Source organism: Solea senegalensis, linkage group LG12 (genome assembly GCF_019176455.1).
Source record: "Solea senegalensis isolate Sse05_10M linkage group LG12, IFAPA_SoseM_1, whole genome shotgun sequence".
Classification (NCBI taxonomy): Eukaryota; Metazoa; Chordata; class Actinopteri; order Pleuronectiformes; family Soleidae; genus Solea; species Solea senegalensis.
In genome coordinates this window covers 20,941,484-20,959,778 of record NC_058032.1, presented here as the reverse complement: position 1 = coordinate 20,959,778, position 18,295 = coordinate 20,941,484, and the positions used below count along the sequence as shown (strand labels likewise).

General features: G+C 40.0%; 1 protein-coding gene across 3 annotated transcripts; it reads right to left on the bottom strand.

The window, feature by feature from the left end:
- Positions 1–216: 216 nt before the first annotated feature.
- Positions 217–18,245, bottom strand: st3gal5 (ST3 beta-galactoside alpha-2,3-sialyltransferase 5). Of its 3 annotated transcripts, XM_044040974.1 has the most exons (8): positions 18,135–18,245; positions 17,533–17,652; positions 10,613–10,730; positions 7,900–8,109; positions 6,725–6,855; positions 6,295–6,481; positions 2,034–2,192; positions 217–1,353 (listed from the first exon to the last, which is right to left on the bottom strand). In XM_044040974.1, exons 2-8 carry the CDS (start codon positions 17,565–17,567, stop codon positions 1,096–1,098), a joined length of 1,098 nt encoding a protein of 365 aa, XP_043896909.1. In that variant the 5' UTR covers positions 17,568–17,652; positions 18,135–18,245; the 3' UTR covers positions 217–1,095. The 3 variants fall into 3 exon arrangements, with proteins under 3 accessions (XP_043896909.1, XP_043896910.1, XP_043896908.1); XM_044040975.1 differs by lacking the exon at positions 17,533–17,652; XM_044040973.1 differs by lacking the exons at positions 17,533–17,652; positions 18,135–18,245 and adding an exon at positions 12,359–13,252.
- Positions 18,246–18,295: the final 50 nt, after the last annotated feature.

Below are 18,295 nucleotides of genomic sequence, written 5' to 3'. Positions count from 1 at the left end.
GATGGGAAAGATGCAAGCTCCCCATTGTGACACTGTACAGTATACTCATGGTCAGAGGTGGACTATTAACAACTTTCCCCATTCACAATTATCCCAATAATGGAAATTCACCAAGATAATTATTGTGAGAGCTTTCTATCAGAAGGCAAGCTATAATATTAAGCAAAACTACATATGAAATGAGTAATGAAGGCATGAGACAACCAAACCAGTGACTCATTGTGTAATGGTGTATTCAGTGTGTGCTCTTAGAACATGTCAGTATCATAACAAAGGAACAATACCTTAAAACTGATAACAATCTTCAAACATATAAAGCAAACAGCGCATCATGTAACTTATCTTTCTCTTAGTTTATGTTAACTCAAAGTTTAAAATCTAACAACAGACTGTTGGCCACAGACAGACAATCCAGTGTCCATTAAATCCAAGTCTACATTTCATTTAAATTTGTGGTTGAACAGTGATAGACAAAATTAACAATTCAGTTTTTGCATCTGATTTGTTTTTCAAATTAACAAAACCCGCAATTAACATTTGTGACAACTGAAATGGATGAAATGTAAAGATCCAGCTCAGAAAAAAAAATGATATATTAAAACACTTTGAAACCCTAACCCATTTAATGACAAAGGCTTTAGTGCAGCTGAAAATGACAAGAAATACTTTGTTTAAAAATAAAGGTAACATTTTTCTTTCACAGACCAGCTATTATGGAAGACAGAGAAAAATAAGACTCAGTAACAAACACCCTTCGTGATTGTCCAGAGGGACAATATGTGCAAAGGCAAGTATCCCCAGAAGTTGTTACAGATTCTCCAGAACGTTTTCTCCCACCTTGTAAATCAAATTGCCAAATAATGTCCAAGTCATTGTCTGTCCTTCGTTATTCAATTAGCTCTTTGTGACAAATACTGTAACTATCAGACCAGATTTCAGTCTCGATGCAATGTGTTCCTCTTCTCCATCTCCTTGACTTCATTCTTTGTGTGCCTATATTCTTTGGTCTTGCAGTTGCTGTTAAACAGGAAGAGCTTAGTAGAAAAAAACAAAACACAAAAGCACTTGACAACAGAAAAGCCAAGTGTCTGAAAGTCAGCTGGAGCAGAAGGAGCAGTCAATCCCTCCTGTCAGGTCAGTGATGGCTCCCTCTCTCACAAGGCTTTGCAGGAGTTCAGTCTCTCTGTCCACATTGTGCATATTCTGCTGCAGCATGGCACTCATGGGCAGTTGGTCATAGTAATGCAGTGGCGCCCCCTGCTGGGAGAGGTTGTAGCCAAAGCCTGCCAGGCTGACCTCATCACACAGCAGACTGGCTAAGTTCAGTGCAGAGACACCCAGGGTGGGCACATTCTGCAGACAAAAGCAACCATAACTGTTATTAAGAGGAAAACATTACTGCCATAGTTTTTATTGGCTGTTTTTCATTCCAGAAGCCTTTATCAGTGTCACTATACCTGGTTGAAAAATCTCATTTGCTATTTATTTATTTATTATGTTTTTTGTCATTTATTACATTTCCCCTGCCTCTAAGTAAATGTTTTTTGTATTCCGTCATTTACAATGACAATGTTCAATGTGTGCTGCTGCACAGGAGGTTCCAGGTCGAGCCAAACCTGATTTAAATCCCTTAACAAAAAGCAAATAAATATGTAATAACAAATAAAATCTACATCAGCTTGAAAGTACATTAAAATATCTGCCACTTAACCTCCCGTTACAGCCTTTTTTGACTGAAAAATTGAGTTTGCAAACTGTCCTCTCTGTAAATTCAAAGAGAATAACAGCTATTTGGGCTCCAACAGTGACTGTCGACTAGCGTTTTTGCTGTGGTTTTACACTGGGAGTCTCCCCTAAACAACAAACAGTGGGCACAGCTCCAGTACATGCAATGGTTAACTATAAATAACTTGGTTTAGGAGTACTTAGGAGACACCATGAAGTCTTTGGGACAACTACTCAAACACATTTTATATAACTCATGCTTTCAAGACAGATGGATAAGTTTTAATCCCTGGTTTTAGAAATGTTACCTTGTCCCAGCCCCACAGGCGTTGTCTGGGTGGAGGGTACTTCAGTAGTTCTAAAGCAGTCTCTCTGATGACATGAGGGTTTAGAAGTCTGAACCTTTGGTGCTCCAGAGGGATTTGATGTGGAACCTTCTGCCAGAAGAAGAGCCTGTCCCACAGAGACTGCAACACAAAGCACAAAATGTGTCTCTGAGACAGTGTAACCATTGTTCATCTAAGCCAGGGGTGTCAAACTCAAATACAGAGTGGGCCAAAATTTAAAACTGAACAAAGCCGCGGGCCAAGGTTGAACAAATTAACCTTTTAATAGGGACCCAAACAAGTTTTGCATTGAATATTGAACAAGCAAGGCTTATATAACGTTATAGTGACATGCAAAATCGAGTTTCAAATAATAATAATTAAAAAATATCAATGGCATATCAAATAAAATTTAAATAAAAATTGAATGCACCCTAAATACAGGATAGGCGGTAGATAATGGATGGATAAAACTTTAATGCCTCTTTTCTATTTGCAGCCTTCTGAGGTAAATATCAAAATAAACTTTTTCCACAGGCTAATAATAAATTTGAAAATAAAATAACAATGAATGAATCAAACATTCAAGCCTTGAAGTAGCAAGAGAAAGTGCATGAATAAAACGTTAATTATTGCTCAGTTTGCTACACTGATTTGTTTTAACACTGAATATGGAACAAGCAACGCTTATATAACTTAATAGTGCAAATCAACTTTCAAAAAACAAACGAAAAAACATCAATGGCATATTAAATAAAATCTAGATAAAAAATTGAATGCCTCTTTTCTATTTGCAGCCTTCTGAGGTAAATATCAACATTAACTTTTTCCACATGCTAATAAATTTGAAAATAAAATAACAATGAATAAATCAACCATTCAGGTCTTTTTACTGCTCAGTTTGCAACACACTGATCTAATCTGATGTGCCCAAGCCAGATACCTGGCATCTTTTCTTGGATGCTAGTTCATTAATGTCGGGGTTCAGGCTTTGAGCTGAGGCAACCTTCATTATGGAACGAAGGTGTTCATCAGTCAGACGTATCCTGTGAGACGTTTTCGTCATCTTCATTGAGGAGAAAAGTTGCTCACATAGATAAGTGCTGCCGCTGAGGCATTGTGTCAGGGATGAATTGTGGAAACTGTGCGGCGCCAACAGCATCATACTTTGACTTCGGCGTGTCATCACACTGGAGTTTAATCAGCTCCATTTGGAGGTTTGTTGGTGCTTTTTCCACATCAACTGCGAAGGGATTACTAAGCAGTTCAAATCTACATTTCTGACCATCAAAGTCTACTGACACAGAGGAGAGAGCATGGCTGGCACGCCAAAACAACAGCAGAGCATTATGGGATTTGTAGTATTAGTGGTGAATGCTGTATAATACGCTGTATAATACCGGCGGGCCAGCTCTAATGTTAATTTGATATTGCCTCAAGGACCAAATGAAATTACATGGCGGGCCAAATTTGGCCCACGGGCCAGAGTTTGACACCCATGATCTAAGCAAATCCTCCATCACTGACTGAACCACATCCACCTGCAGCTTTTCTTTAGTATCCATCCATGCCCTCATTTGTCTTTTCAACATTTCATTGTGTACATTTACACTTACAAACACCTTGAATTTGAAGGGTATTGAAGGGTATTCAGCTGACAATTTGCCTGGAGGTTGTAGCTGTTCTAATACACAGTGAGGGCATGTCTGCCTGCTGGGAACTGTATGCCATGACAACAAAAGCAGCATTAACAAATGTTCTTTTTTGATGGCAACGGTACAAAACAAACGTGGTTTATGTTATTATGAAAAGCGTCAAATGTTCAAATTTGATTTCAGCAGAGAACTGAAAACTTTTATTGTTGTTATTGTTTCTTCATCTTTCATTGGCATGGTCTTTTTTTTACAGGCCGTGAACCTCACCTCAACCTATAGTGAACTAGTCCAACTAGTTAAGTCCCCCCTTAAAAAAGGAGTGGAAAGAGAGAGAGGCTCATGGTGAAGTTGTCTGCTTGTGCAGTACCTGAGGAGTTAATTTTATTAGTATCAGTGAGCCATTAACCATGCAGCATGCAGTTTGACTGAGATCTAACAGTGCTTATGATTGTCTGAAGTTTTGCAGGACATTATGATCAGAGACGGAGCTCATTCCTTTAAAGAGAAGAGGAAGAATTGTAATAAATATCAGAGCAGAAAGTTTTATCATAATGTATAATTCAAATAAAAAATGGATTGCATGAAATTACAATCAAAAAAAATTCTATTTAAGAATCTGTACTGATTCTGAATTTCGATATTGGTGCTGTATCCAAAAGCTTTTAGTCAATACCCAGTCCTATTAATGTAAGTGTAAAAATACAGTCTATTCAAACTACAGAGAGTCAGCAGAGGTTGCTGCCTCTAATGCGTCCTGGTAACACATTATGTTTATGAACTAAATGCGTAACTATTTTTTTTTCAAAGTGTGCATGGGAATCTAGTAACCAGACTCCTCCCTCATTTTTAAACACTCTGTCACCTTTCTGTCTCCACCATGTAGAGCATGAAGCACCTTATTATGGTGCTTTTGTCACTACACAGTCCCGGCACGGCTTGACTTGGCACGGCATGACTCCGCATTTCCATTAGTGATAGTACCTGGTACCTTGTTAGTACCTGCTCTGGCAAGGTTTCATGCAAGCTGAGTCATGAGCGTTATGTCAAGAATCAAACCGAACAATGCCGAACTGTAGATCAGTCAAATGTCAAAAATCTTAAGATTTAACGGTGGAGTCTGGTGTATTTAGTGAGAGCACTGCCGAAAGCGACGAGTCCAACCACAACCCCTTCGGCCGTATTTCTTTTAAGTGACTTTGTCAAGTCTGTGCTCCGGTCATGCAGGAAGTACTGAACGATTCTGTGAACAAATCTTTTTAAATAACAGAGTCTAATGATTCAATACTGAAAATAACTGCTTTACAAGTCACCAGTTTGTGTTGCGTATAAAATGACGTCAAAAAAGACATCATGCAGCTGTGCTATGATGACTCGGCCCACGTTGTGGAGTTACTATAGTAATGGAAAACCATACCAAACCATGTAGTCAAGCCGTGCTGTGCTGAGCCGAGGTGAGTCGTGCTGGAACTATATAGTGAAAAAGCGCCAGAGCCAGAGCTGCATTTTGCCCCATTCCTCCATGCTGTGGCAGTGTGTTTGGGGTCACTGTCATGCTGGAAGACCCAGCCACGTTTCATCTTCAATGCTCTCACTGATGGAAGGAGGTTTTGGCTCAAAATCTCACGATACATGGTCCCATTCATTCTTTCCTTAATACGGATCAGTCGTCCCGTCCCCTTTGCAGAAAAAGAGCCCCAAAGCATGAGGTTTCCACCCCCATGCTTCACAGTAGGTATGGCGTTCTTGGGATGCAACTCAGCATTCTTCTTCCTCCAAACACGATGAGTTGAGTTTGTACCAAAAAGTTCTATTTTGGTTTCATCCGACCACATGACATTCTCCAAATCCTCTTCCGGATCATCCATTTGTTCTCTGGCAAACTTCAGACGGGCCTGGACATGTACTGGCTTAAACAGGGGGACACGTCTGGCACTGCAGTTCTGGGATTTTTGCTCACCGTTCTCATGATCATTTTGACCCCACGGGATAAGCTCTTGCGTGGAGCCCCAGATCGAGGGAGATTATCAATGGTCTTGTATGTCTTCCATTTTCTAATAATTGCTCCCACAGTTGATTTATTCACACCAAGCTGCTTGCCTATTGTAGATTCACTCTTCCAAGACTGGTGCAGGTCTACAATTTTGTTCCTGGTGTCTGACTGTTTGAGGCTGTGGATAGGTGTCTTTTATACAGATAACGAGTTCAAACAGGTGCCATTAATACAGGGAACGAGTGGAGGACAGAAGAGCTTCTTAAAGAAGAAGAGCCAGAGATCTTGCTTGTTTACAAATAGATTCTTTAAAAATCCTACAATGTGATTTCCAGGTTTTTTTTTCACATTCTGTCTCTCACAGTTGAAGTGTACCTATGATGAAAATGACAGACCTCTGTCATCATTTTAAGTGGGAGAACTTGCACAATCGGTGGCTGACTAAATACTTTTTTGCCCGACTGTAGCTGCAGAAGTGGGGGTTTAGTTACACTTTAAACATACAAAAAAAGGTGGCCACCTTTGTCCACATGTGATGGATCACTCAGGATGGATGTTAATACCAGGACTGAAGGAGGCATACATTACCACTACTCACCACAGTAAGCTTTTTGATCATAGCAGCAATCCAGCTGATGTCCACACTTTTATACACCACAGCGACAAAAAGAGTATGCGGATCTGTGTCCACCCAGTGGAGCGGTGTGCCTTCTGGGTAACTCATTCTGATGCTGGTTCGATTTCCAACATCAACACTGAACTCTCCAACAGGACCACTGTTTAACCTATGTGGCATACACGTCATAGAGTCATTGATTAATGTAACACATTAACTCATGGGTTTGTCAGTTCTACACAGTGACAAGTTAACATTAACAAAGATGACCAGAACAAAAGGCATTCAAGCAAAAGCAGACAACTAGGTTTTTGTGAATGTAACATGTTACTATATCTACACTCCTCTGGTCCTTGCTCCCCCTCAACAACCATCAGGTACATACATTCGTATCATTCTATTTGTCTCTGACCTGATAATGGTGTCAAATTGGTCTATCAGGTGGCCTAAGCCCAGTCCTCTGAGAATGCCTCCATTTCCCATGACCACACAGCGCCGACATTTATGCGATGTCTTTTCTGGCAGAAGTCTGGGATGTTTCAGCTTTCAGAAAAAAAAACACATAAAATTATTAGGCATTGAAATATGTTCAAGAGACAGGAGCATAATGATGTGTTATTTTTTAAACAAAACAGATTTGTTTATATTATTATTAGTGGGCTGCACAATGTAGACTTTAGGCTTGACCAGTGGCAGCTGGTGATAAAAAATGTTGGGGGCATATTTTATTTAAAAAATAAAAAATAAAATAAAAAATAAAACACGCAAAACACAAAAAAACACTACTTGAATACAAATTTGATGATGATGATGAATGGAAAGAAAACGTCAGTAGGTCACAAAGGTCTTTCCGATATGTAATGTGGTGTAATGAAGCCTTATTGCGATCCTATAGACTTTGATCTGCTGCTGCTAAGTTCTTCATAAATTAGGAGTTGTGCCGAGTATCTGCTGGCACAAATGTACTGTAAAAATCGTCTCAGATTTGCAGCTGCACAAAAGAGCTAGCTAATATTTTGAATTATTTATGTTTGAACAGAAGTTGCCTTCTTCTGTCTGCCCTGTTGATGGGGCAGTGCCTTAGCGCCCCCTATTGACAAGCTACCACTGGACTTGACCATGATTATATTTTTGCATAACCTGATTGATTCAATTCCAGTATATTTTGAGCAGTTACAGTTCTGTGCAAACATTTCAGGCAGAGAAAATGGTATAAAGTAAGAATGATTTCACAAATATAATTTGTTTATTTTTGTCTGTTTACAAAATGCAGAGCAAGTCTCTTCAAACCAGCATCAATTCTTCTAGGTACACTTACACAATGTCAGGGATTTTGTAGGGTTATAGTATAATTAACTGAAGCAGAAAAAACTGTGTAGGAGGCTTAAAACTGGGTGAGGAACAGCCAGACTACAAGCTACCAAGGTGAGGTTGTGGAAGAGGTTTAAGGGTTTGGTGTGTTACAGCATTTTCATTTGCCACATTGACAAGAAAATTTGATGTATCATTAAATTATTATACCTCCTCCATATAATAACATATCAGACAGTAGAAATGTAATGGCAGAGACAAAGATGCTGTATTTACCAGCTTTAGCAGGTCCTCTATTTTGGCCTGGATGCCTTTGAACCCGAACGGTGGTGGATACAGGAAAAGGTGATCAGGGAGTGGCACATCCTTCCACAAGAACGGCTGGGTCAGATGGCTGGAGGCAGGAAGTCGAGTTAACAGGCTCTGCCTGGTGCTGTCAAAATTACACCGCCCCTCCAAGACCCTGAGTGCATGCTCATGCACCAGCTGCAAGCAAAACCAGAGAGCACATTCAAAATTGATTTTCTGCAGCATCAAAGCTGTTATTACTGTTCCACTGCAACAAAAAAGAGGAGTTACACCAGTCCAAAACAAAAAACAAGCTCTCCCTGTCCACACTTGGATAAATCAAATGTATAGTTGAGTGACCTTTTCACTGAGTAACAGAGCATTCCGGATTTTCTGTAGCATCGAATCTGTTGTTACTGTAACACTGCAACAACAAAGAGGAGTGTCACCAGTTCATTACTCTTCATTCTTATACAGATAAACACACCATTCCAATGTGTGTGAAAACACGGAGGCTTTCTAAAACATGTTTTTGTAGTTCCTGGCTTTTAAAATATAGTATAATACACAACAATAAACCCCCTTACCCCATTTGTACAGTAAATTATGAATCACAAATGGTCAACCTGACACATGTTCCTGATGAGTGAAACCTTTCACCTGCCTAGCAAAGGTTTGTGAGTCTCTTTAATTTAGACATTTTTGATAAAAGCCTTGAACCACCATAAAGAGTCACATCTGTTGACAACCACTGTTGGTGGTCTAAATCCATGTGTTCAAAAATATCGACGGCAGCGCATTACTGCTACTCCAGCAGATTAGTCATCATATTACAACACATTTTAACATGCAAAAACCACATTGGTCAAGGAACTTGATCATTGTACCTTTGGTCACAACCATTTTGGAGCATCATCAAGCCTTCAAGTGATGCTACAGCCAGCTCATTAATAAAAAATGATGCTACTTTCAGAGTCAGATTAATTTTTCCGTCTGTACTGCCCCAAGCATTTTAAATCATTCTCACTGTTCCAGTACTCATCACTAGCTATGTTTACATGAAAACAAGTAATCGGAATAAAAATATGTCATGTAAACATGCCAATCCAAAAAGTCTGATCCAATACAACCCATTCTGAACGACAGGGCGGATATATGTCAAATCCAGTTGTCATTCAGATTGGCGTTCATATAAACAGTTGATCCAGTCATTATTAAAAACTGAATATTGTAAATTTTGTTCCAAAAATAATTCGTGTGTGGACAAAGCATATCAGTAACTTGGAACAAAGGCATGTCATGACCAGCTACAATACCTGCAAACTGGCTTACACTCTGCTTCAACATCAGCAAGAGAATGAGCACCAGCAACGACAAAGACGACAACAAGCAGGTGCACAGAGATGTTTCAGCAAAGTGTCAGATCATCCTGTCTTCACTCTACAGCTGCCCGACACACCACACCACCCTACTTCCCATCACGAAGTAACCACTGCTAACCTGAACTATATATGTACAATTAGAGGTCGACTGAAGGTTTTATATACCAGATGGTTTCTAGAAATCAAGGCAGCTGAGCGCTGGAATATGATGCCAATATTTTTTTGCCGTCCCTCTTTTCTTTTACAACAATTTTATAATAAAAAAGTAATTAAAAAGAACATCAAACATACAAGGTCAAAAAAGACACAGGTACTATAATTTATTGTTTTGCAGTGAACAGACTAATGACTAATATTTCCACCAACTGTAATCGCCTCGCCTCGGCACGCATGACACGGCTTAGGTACAAAGAAAGTACCTACTCGACATGGGCTGAGTCTTCACTGTATGGCTGCGTGAAACTGCGGGGACTTTATTTTACACGCAACACACACACGCAAAACACATACACAAACGAGTGACTAGTGACTTTACACCAGACTCCTGTAGTTGTTGGAGATTAACCCACATTTTTAGGATTGTTAAGTAGTTTTAAGTGATCTACAGTTTGGTGCCGTTCGGCTTGATTTGTGTGTGGGACGTCTCTTCCTGTGACGGCGCTCTGGCCAGTCATTGGCCGGCAGTCTGACCAATCATTGCATAGTACCTACTCAGCACACTTTTGGAACCTTGTCGGAGCAGGTACTAAAAATAGTACCTGCTACCAGGTACTATGCTAGTGGAAACGCTACTTAAACTGTGGCGAGGCGTGGCGAGGCGAGTAGCACCGGTGGAAATATGCCATATGCTAATGGAAACGCTACTTAAACTGTGCCATGGCGAGATGAGTAGAGCCGGTGGAAACACAGTATAACAGTGTTAATGTCTCACCAATCTCCATTCATTACAGTACTGTACATTACACAATGGTGGTTGTTAGCATCCAGCACACACATTATCACCAATTAATTTCTTCAAACTAAAAGACTATAATCAATATGATAGAATGATTCATCCAAGTCCAAAACACGTTCACCATATCCCATGTATTTTTAGACGCTGCATGTAAACAGCCTCAAAGAGGACACTGATGGGAGATATAAAACAAGGTGTTTCAGGTTATTCTCCAGCTCTGTTCTTAAGTGTTTCTTATTTTCTGTGTTGTATTTTAAGTATCTGGTTACTAATGATGTTTTAACTCAGATCATCACAACTCACAGATACTCTGTAACACTGTCAACTTTACTATCACCCTGAAAAAGATCTGTGTTATTCTCACCTTTTTATGCTCAGGGCTGATGTGCCACTCCAGAGGTTTGTTTGTCTGTGGTTTTAGTGGTAGAGAGACAATCACCAAGCCCAGCAAACCTAAAACTACACATACAACAAACACACATCTGGGGACATGCATGCACGCACACACACACACACACACACACACACACACACACACACACACACACACACACACACACACACACACACACACACACACACACACACACACACACACACACACACACACACACACACACACACACACACACACACACACACACACACACACACACACACACAGGGGACAAGGAGGTTAAAATAACAGCAAAAATTCATATCACATATTTGTACAAGAAGAGACAAGCTGGCAAGAACGCATGTATGATTAGATCAGACAAAAGCAGTGATGCAACATTTAAGATGCCAACTGCCATAACACACCACCACCACCACTAGGGTAAGAGTATATAACACATTTGATACTATACAAAACAATACAAAAGCTACAATACCATGTCAGTGTTGCATGCTATGGACACAATTCAGGAAGCCATACGTAAAGCCATATGTTATCTAAACAGAAATGTTAACAGACCTGTGCATGAATAACTAAATAGGACAGAGGGCATGCGATTGTCGGCTGCAATGTGACCCAACAGTGGAGGAGCCACAAACCAGCTTTTGTGTTAAGCCTGCATAGATAAAGTGCCTCCTTTTTTTGTCATGTGGGAACATGGTCTAGCAGCTGTGCTACAATGCTGAACTGATGATTGATTCACTCTAATGACAGTCGATTCACACCAGAATCTGCTTATTGTTCACATACAATGTTTTAAAACTCTGAAGTCATCTGCAGCAAATTCTGAAAGTGTAACCATCTCTTCAATGGTAAAAATAAAAACTGCAGGTACATGCAGCCACACCTGACTGCTTTTGTGTACTAGGCTTATATACCTAGAATAGTGCAAACCTGTGAGTCCAGGTAAATTGGTGAGCATGACATGTCGCACAGTACATCACATGCAGATGACAAGGTGAGTAATAGCAGTTAACTGCTCCACATTTGTTTACAGATACATGACTGAACGCCAAGCTTGTTTCAGCTGTGTGGAAGTTTAATGATGACATCTATAAACCTGTTGGGGGCAACCTTGGTTAGGCAAATGCTATTACTGAATTGAAGAGATTGGTTTATTAGAGTTGGAAAATTAAGGTACCACATAATTCCCAATTATCCTTTTTAGTTTTAAGTTATATGGACAGGGTTTGTTTTCCAGCAGGTGATAGATCACAATAATGTCCCACCATTAAAAGACAAGGGATAATACTTCGCATCTCTCAATCCAGCCCTATGGGAAAATAGTTTATACACTTCCAGTGTCACTGTCATATCACTATCACATTAGGAGAAACTCTATGACAGTGTCTATGCTTTTACAGTTTTTGGACAATTTGGAAATTGAAACAGGCAAATAGCAAAGGATGTAATTTGGGTTACATTTTATGCAGTGTATCTGATCCAAAGTATGTAACTGGGTACTTATATCTTTGCATATAGATATTATCTTAATGGTATTTCATTTCATACTTTTCATACTTCATTGCCAACCCCCCCACAGTATCTCAGAACAACTGCAATTACAGTATATATTGCCTCAGCCACTCTTTGTGCCACTGCAATAAATAAGACAGCTCAATCTAGACAATTCATGTTTTAAAGAGGAAACAAGTCTTGTTGTTTCCTTACCGTGCACTCAAGATCCAATAGTTAATACGTCTATTCTGGCAAAACAAAAGCAGAGGTAAGTGTATGTCGGTGAGTCTGCACATAGCTGAAGTTCCTTGGTCCTCTGTGCACAGAATTTTGAGCTGAACAGCCCGGAGCAATCATACTGCATGTTTAGGAGGTGAATTGTCAGTCAAGCAGCTAGTGCAGTATTAAAAACCACAGCAAAATGGTTTCACACTAAACACACCCCTGAGGGAGGTCACTGTACTCGACCAATAAACACACGGAATCAGACCACAGACATGCATTGTAAAGAAGGGCTTTTCTAAAACTGCTGTGTATGAACCAAGTAAATTACAATGCTCTCTAGATAGAGAGCAATCAGTCATAGAGACACTTTGCACACACACACGCGTGCACACACACCTGCTGTCTGCACCAAGACAAAACTCTGAATGTTAAATATTTGTACTGACAAAAGTGGAGATGTCTCTCTCCCACATATCTACCGTGGCCCTACAACTAAGTTTTGTTCATGTGGCAGCAGCATTCATCAAGTAAAATAGAGTGGTAGAGTGGTGTGTTAGCAGATGTAATAAATGTTAATGTAGAAACATGAGATGCTGCAAAAACATGAGACTATGGCCCTGGGGTAGGCTAGGTATTCTAAATTAACACGTGTTATATCAGTTTCTTAAACCTTTCCCCTTTTGTTTTTTTAGTGCAGTGCATTTTTAAATAGTGCACATGAAGGGCAGATAAACGTCTCATCTTCCTCAAACTCTGTATCATTCTTTCCAGTGTTTCAACATCTACTTATACATTTTACTCTACTACTTGATGAATTAAGAGGCTGCATTTACACTGTAGATCTTGATTCTGATATAGCCTATATCATTGTTTTTGATGGTCAGTTTACATTGTTACATTTCTATTGGGGAGACGAGCCACAGTGTGGGCTTCAGAATTTGGTCACTTGCAGTGCACTGCGTGCACACTATGCAGTGTAAACGCAGCGAAAAAGTCAGATTTGCCTTTTTGATGATGTAACTCGTTTAGTGACAAGTCAGGTTTGCCTTTTTTAGGCTACATTGAACTGCAGGTCTTGATGCCCAATTCTGATATGTTGCCTAGTAATCAGATTGTTTTGACCTGCTCACAATGTTTTTCAAAAGTGACCCATATTTGAAATCTCCAGTTGCACTAGTTTAAACATGGCCACCATGGACAAGCCACATGGTGGAGTAGTTAGCATTGTTGTCTTGCAGCAAAAAGACCTAGTCATGGAGTTTGCTTGTTCTCCAGTTTCCTTCCAAAGACATGTGAATGTGAGAGTGAATGGATATTTGTCTCTGACCTTACCATTTTACCCTGGAACCCCAAGGGAAGGTACCAAAAATGGTACTATTCCTAATGAAAGCACAAAGAAATAGGTACTAAAACCATACATGATGGAAACACAGCAATAGGTAGCGTACACATGTATTTATGTCATTCACCAACATAAGGAAGTACAAGTCGCATTGTCAGGGCAATATCTGATCTTTCAGCTTAGATTGTACATGCAAATGCACATATCAGATTTATTTCCACATAAAAATGAGGCCTGAAACTAATCTGACAATATCTATAATGTGCTTTATTTTGTTTACACAGTCATGTCTTATTCATATCTAATTGATCCAAAGTGGGTCACTTGCACCATGCAATGTAAATGCAGCCTTAAAAAGAGAATCTGCTCAGTAAATGACAGCAGGAAGAGCACAGATGAAAAAATATGCCGTGTTGACATCCAAAAAGTTGAATAACCAGTCTGATCACAAGCAGTGGTTTCTGGTTTCACTGGTTGGCTTACATTTATAAGTAATGAACAGAGAGGCCGATCAGTCTTTTCTCTCAAAATGGGATTGCAAAAATTCACACCTTACAAGTACAAGCTTGATATATGAACAGGAAGAGGAATGTGGAAATTATACTTTTGGTGGTGATCCAGAAATTGATTAAGGAGTTTATTGACAGTGTGGCAAACTAACAGCCTTGGTGGAGGTTTTCTCTCGGGATGAGTACTGATTCCAGTATTAAATGGGCCCTGGCCCCTGGGGCGAATTTTTTTAAATAATGCAGTAAGAACTACAGCATTGTAGCTAGCGCATGGTAGCGTATCAGTCCGTTACACTGGTATTTTAATTGCATTTACTTCTAATAATGTCAGATCAAATGTGAAGAACTTTATTTTGGGACGGAATGGGGATGGCCAAAATACAATGGAGGGGGGGGGATGGATCCCTGGGAAACGCTCTCTCTTTTTGTTGCACTACTTGTTGTATGTACAGCTTAATGACAATAAAAGTGATTTGATTTGATTTGATGAGTCTAACATTTGGAAGATTATACCTCACCCAATCCTTTTTACTTGCTTGAATAACTTTAAATAGGTCAGTACAACCCATAAAATGCTAATTTGCACTTGTCATAAAGTGATTGCAGCTTCTACCTTGAAACGTTAAGTTTTTATTTTGCCTAAAAATCCCTTGATTTCATTCCACACTTCAAAACATTCAAAAGTTTGTCCAGAATTTACGCCGATAATAGTCATTGCAACAAGTGCAATAAGACTTTTGCTTGTAAAGGTGGTAATACGAGCAATCTTATCAAACATTTAGCTTAAGGTCATTGTATTCTGACAGAAAAATGCATGGTGTTCAACAGCCCAGCTCACATGTCCCCCTCCACCTCAGATGTTATCCTGGCAGGAATTCACGTTGAGTAAATTATGCAAAAATAAGATAACCATTAGTCAGTTCATGAATGCTGTCAGAAATGTTTCAAGTATAACAATTATTCAGAAGTTATGTGATTAAATAATTTAACTCAGTCTGAGCATAGCCCCCCTTTATATGTATACATTTAATTCATCACAAATAAAATGATGAATGGCCATATATATCATCTCCATTTTAAAATGTTCAACATTTTTGATGATTGCAGCTACAGTGAATCATCCTATATCTCTCTTTTGCTCCCAATGCTGTTTGTGTCACTTTTAGCTCTGAATGTCAACTCTACTGGTGTACGATCGCCAAACACTGCTGAATCTTCGACTACAAATGAAAGATTTAGTAAATTTGTGGGCACATGATGGGCATAAAACCTTGCCTCCGCTCCTATCGGAGATCCCAGCTTACCTCTGCCACCAGGAGTGTTTTTCCTGAGTCTGTGTGTGATACAGAGGAGCTGAGCTCATGGTTTCACTCCACCTGCCAAACTGTTTTGGACGCCGTAGCTCCACTAAAAACCAGGCAGCCTAAAACTAAGTCTGAGCCCTGGCAGAATGAAAGGACTCATGCTGTCAGACGCAAGTGCTGTAGAGCAGAGCACAAGTGGAAGAAGGACCAACTGCAGGTGTGTTTCCAAACATTAAGGGACTGCTGGCGTCACTATCAGACAAATGTGAAAGACGCAAAAGAAACCATTTCTCTGACATTATCCTGTCAAACAGTCACAAGACTCGAGTTTTTGTTTGACACCATTAACTTGGTTCTTAATGCCCCACAGACTGTCTGTGTGGAGGCCTCCACCACTGTTTGTGAGAACTTTACACTCATACCTCCACCTCTGAGTTGAATAGAAAAGATTGAGTATCATGTCCTGTAAACTGACCTTGGAATACTTCAACTTAGGCATTAGGGCTAATCTTCTAGGGCTAATGTGGAAAAACGTCACTGAGTGGTTTTTACAATATAAACAATATTGGCCAGCTGCCTCAATTAGGACGTGTCAGAATGGTCAGTTATGAGCTCTATGTGACCTTTTCTTAAGAATGTGTGTGTTTGTAAATACGTTCGCTGATTAAATACGGCGACCGCTGTCTGATGTGAAGTGGTGCGAACACACGTTTGCTGACTTTATCCGGCACATTAGCTTCATATATAAAATCCTCTGTAAAACACTGTGCTCCACCGTGCAGCCACCAACAGCACACTTGTCCCTCCGCGTTGACATAATACCGCTCTTCCTCCCTCGTCTGCACTCTCGCAGGGATAAGGTGGAGCTAAGGTGGAGCTCTCCAAGTAAACTTACTGTTGGGGCGGTAACATTTGCGGTGAAATGCGCATGCTGCCGTCATAAGCGCAGGGAATTCAACATCGAGTGTTTTATCGCCTATACTTACGCTAAGGGGGACCACGAAAACATGGCTGAGTATTCTTTTTCCACACTTTGGCGACTGGTAGGGCCTCCAGAGTCCCAAATATAAGTATTAAAATGGTTAAAAAGTTGATTTTGCATAATATGTCCCCTTTAAAACTCAACTTTTGTCTTTGGCCTTTGACACTTTGTGAGACGTTGATTTTTATTATTTTTTTAATTTGAATTTGAACTGATTTTATTGTATGGCTGTTATTTCTTTCTGTGTTTTTTTAGGATTTTTAATTTATTTTAAGCTGTTTTAACTCATTTTTAACCTTTTACTTACATCTTTTATTTATTCTGTAAAGCATTTTGGTCCACTGTAGTTTGTTCAACGTGCTTAACAAATAAAGTTTGGATTGGATTGGACAAATTGTCTAAATTGTCAAGTACTAAATCAACTCCTTTTGGGTTGTATCTGATACAATTTAAACAATTTGTGATTTATACAATGCATGCTTCGTGTTGAATAACCTCCAATAATATTTCTTCTCCTTCTTGTGACTTTAGATGTGATGAGGTCATATTTTCTTGGATTCCCATCTGCAGTTGAGAGGCCTAAGCTTTGATCAGGAAAATTGAAATGCTTAGACTTCCTGCCATGCAAAAGAATACTTTGCATATAAGCCTCAATTTACATTCAGTACATTTACATATGTACAAATTATTGTGTTACTTCTACTAAAACCAGACTTTGGTAGCGCCATATAATTGTGGTCAGAATAACACAGCCAGATAATGTGATTGGGAGTTGAACTACTACTTGTATACTACATGTATAACTTCAATTGGAGGGCAGAATTTTCTCAAATATTGTTTCGATTGCAAGCTGCAGTCTCATAAACCATCTGCGGACCCTGCCGCTGTATTTCCGTCCAGCGGCTGTGTCAGACGGAGGAAATACCACCGGCTCACCAAGTGACAGCCCAAAAGGTAAACCGTATGCATGTAAGCACTACAGTTCACAGAGAATAGTAGGGCCCTTTGTGTTGTGTGAACTTCACCTGTGTTTTGCCAAGCGTGAAAGAGGCCCCCTCATGTTGTTCTCATCCGCGCTGGATCCATGTAACTATCGTGGTTTCTCCGCTGAAGCACAAAGCCTTCTGGCTCTCAGCGTTCTTGACCTGGACACACAGTGATGGTACGCGAAAACAGTGGAAGCACTTCAATTAATAACTCCGTATAAGTAGTTGTTTTGTAGAGGTTTCACTGCTGGCTATATTTTACTAATGTTAATCTCATGGGTTTCCCCAATCAGCACCGCACCGCACCACAGCACCTGCATCTCATCAAAATGACCCTGGTTTAGTTTAAGTAGCTAAGGTTTTAACTCCAGAGCGCCAGAATGTTTGTGTGTGTTCTTATGAGAACTTCAAATTGTGTGGAGGCCAAAAAAAAACCTTTAACCACATGAAGCGAGGACATTTTGTCTGGTCCTCACGTTCGGTCGCCACTACGTAACAACCGTTCACACTGACGTTAAATGAGGGGTGACCGTTAGCTGCTCGTCTGCAGTAGCACCGTTCACCGTTTTACTGCGTTTTTGCGAAATTCTGTTCTTTAAATGATCCTTCCTTTTACCGTATTTATTGACTCGTCTCCTCACCTGTCCATGGACCTGAGCGTCGCAACATTTCAGGATCTTTTGACCGACGAACTGATGAAGTATCGCGGACACCTCAGCTTCATTTGAGGCATCTTAGCCGCAGCTCGTGCCGTCATTTCCGCTCTTACGTCACAAGACAAACAGCTTCATCCACGCGCAAG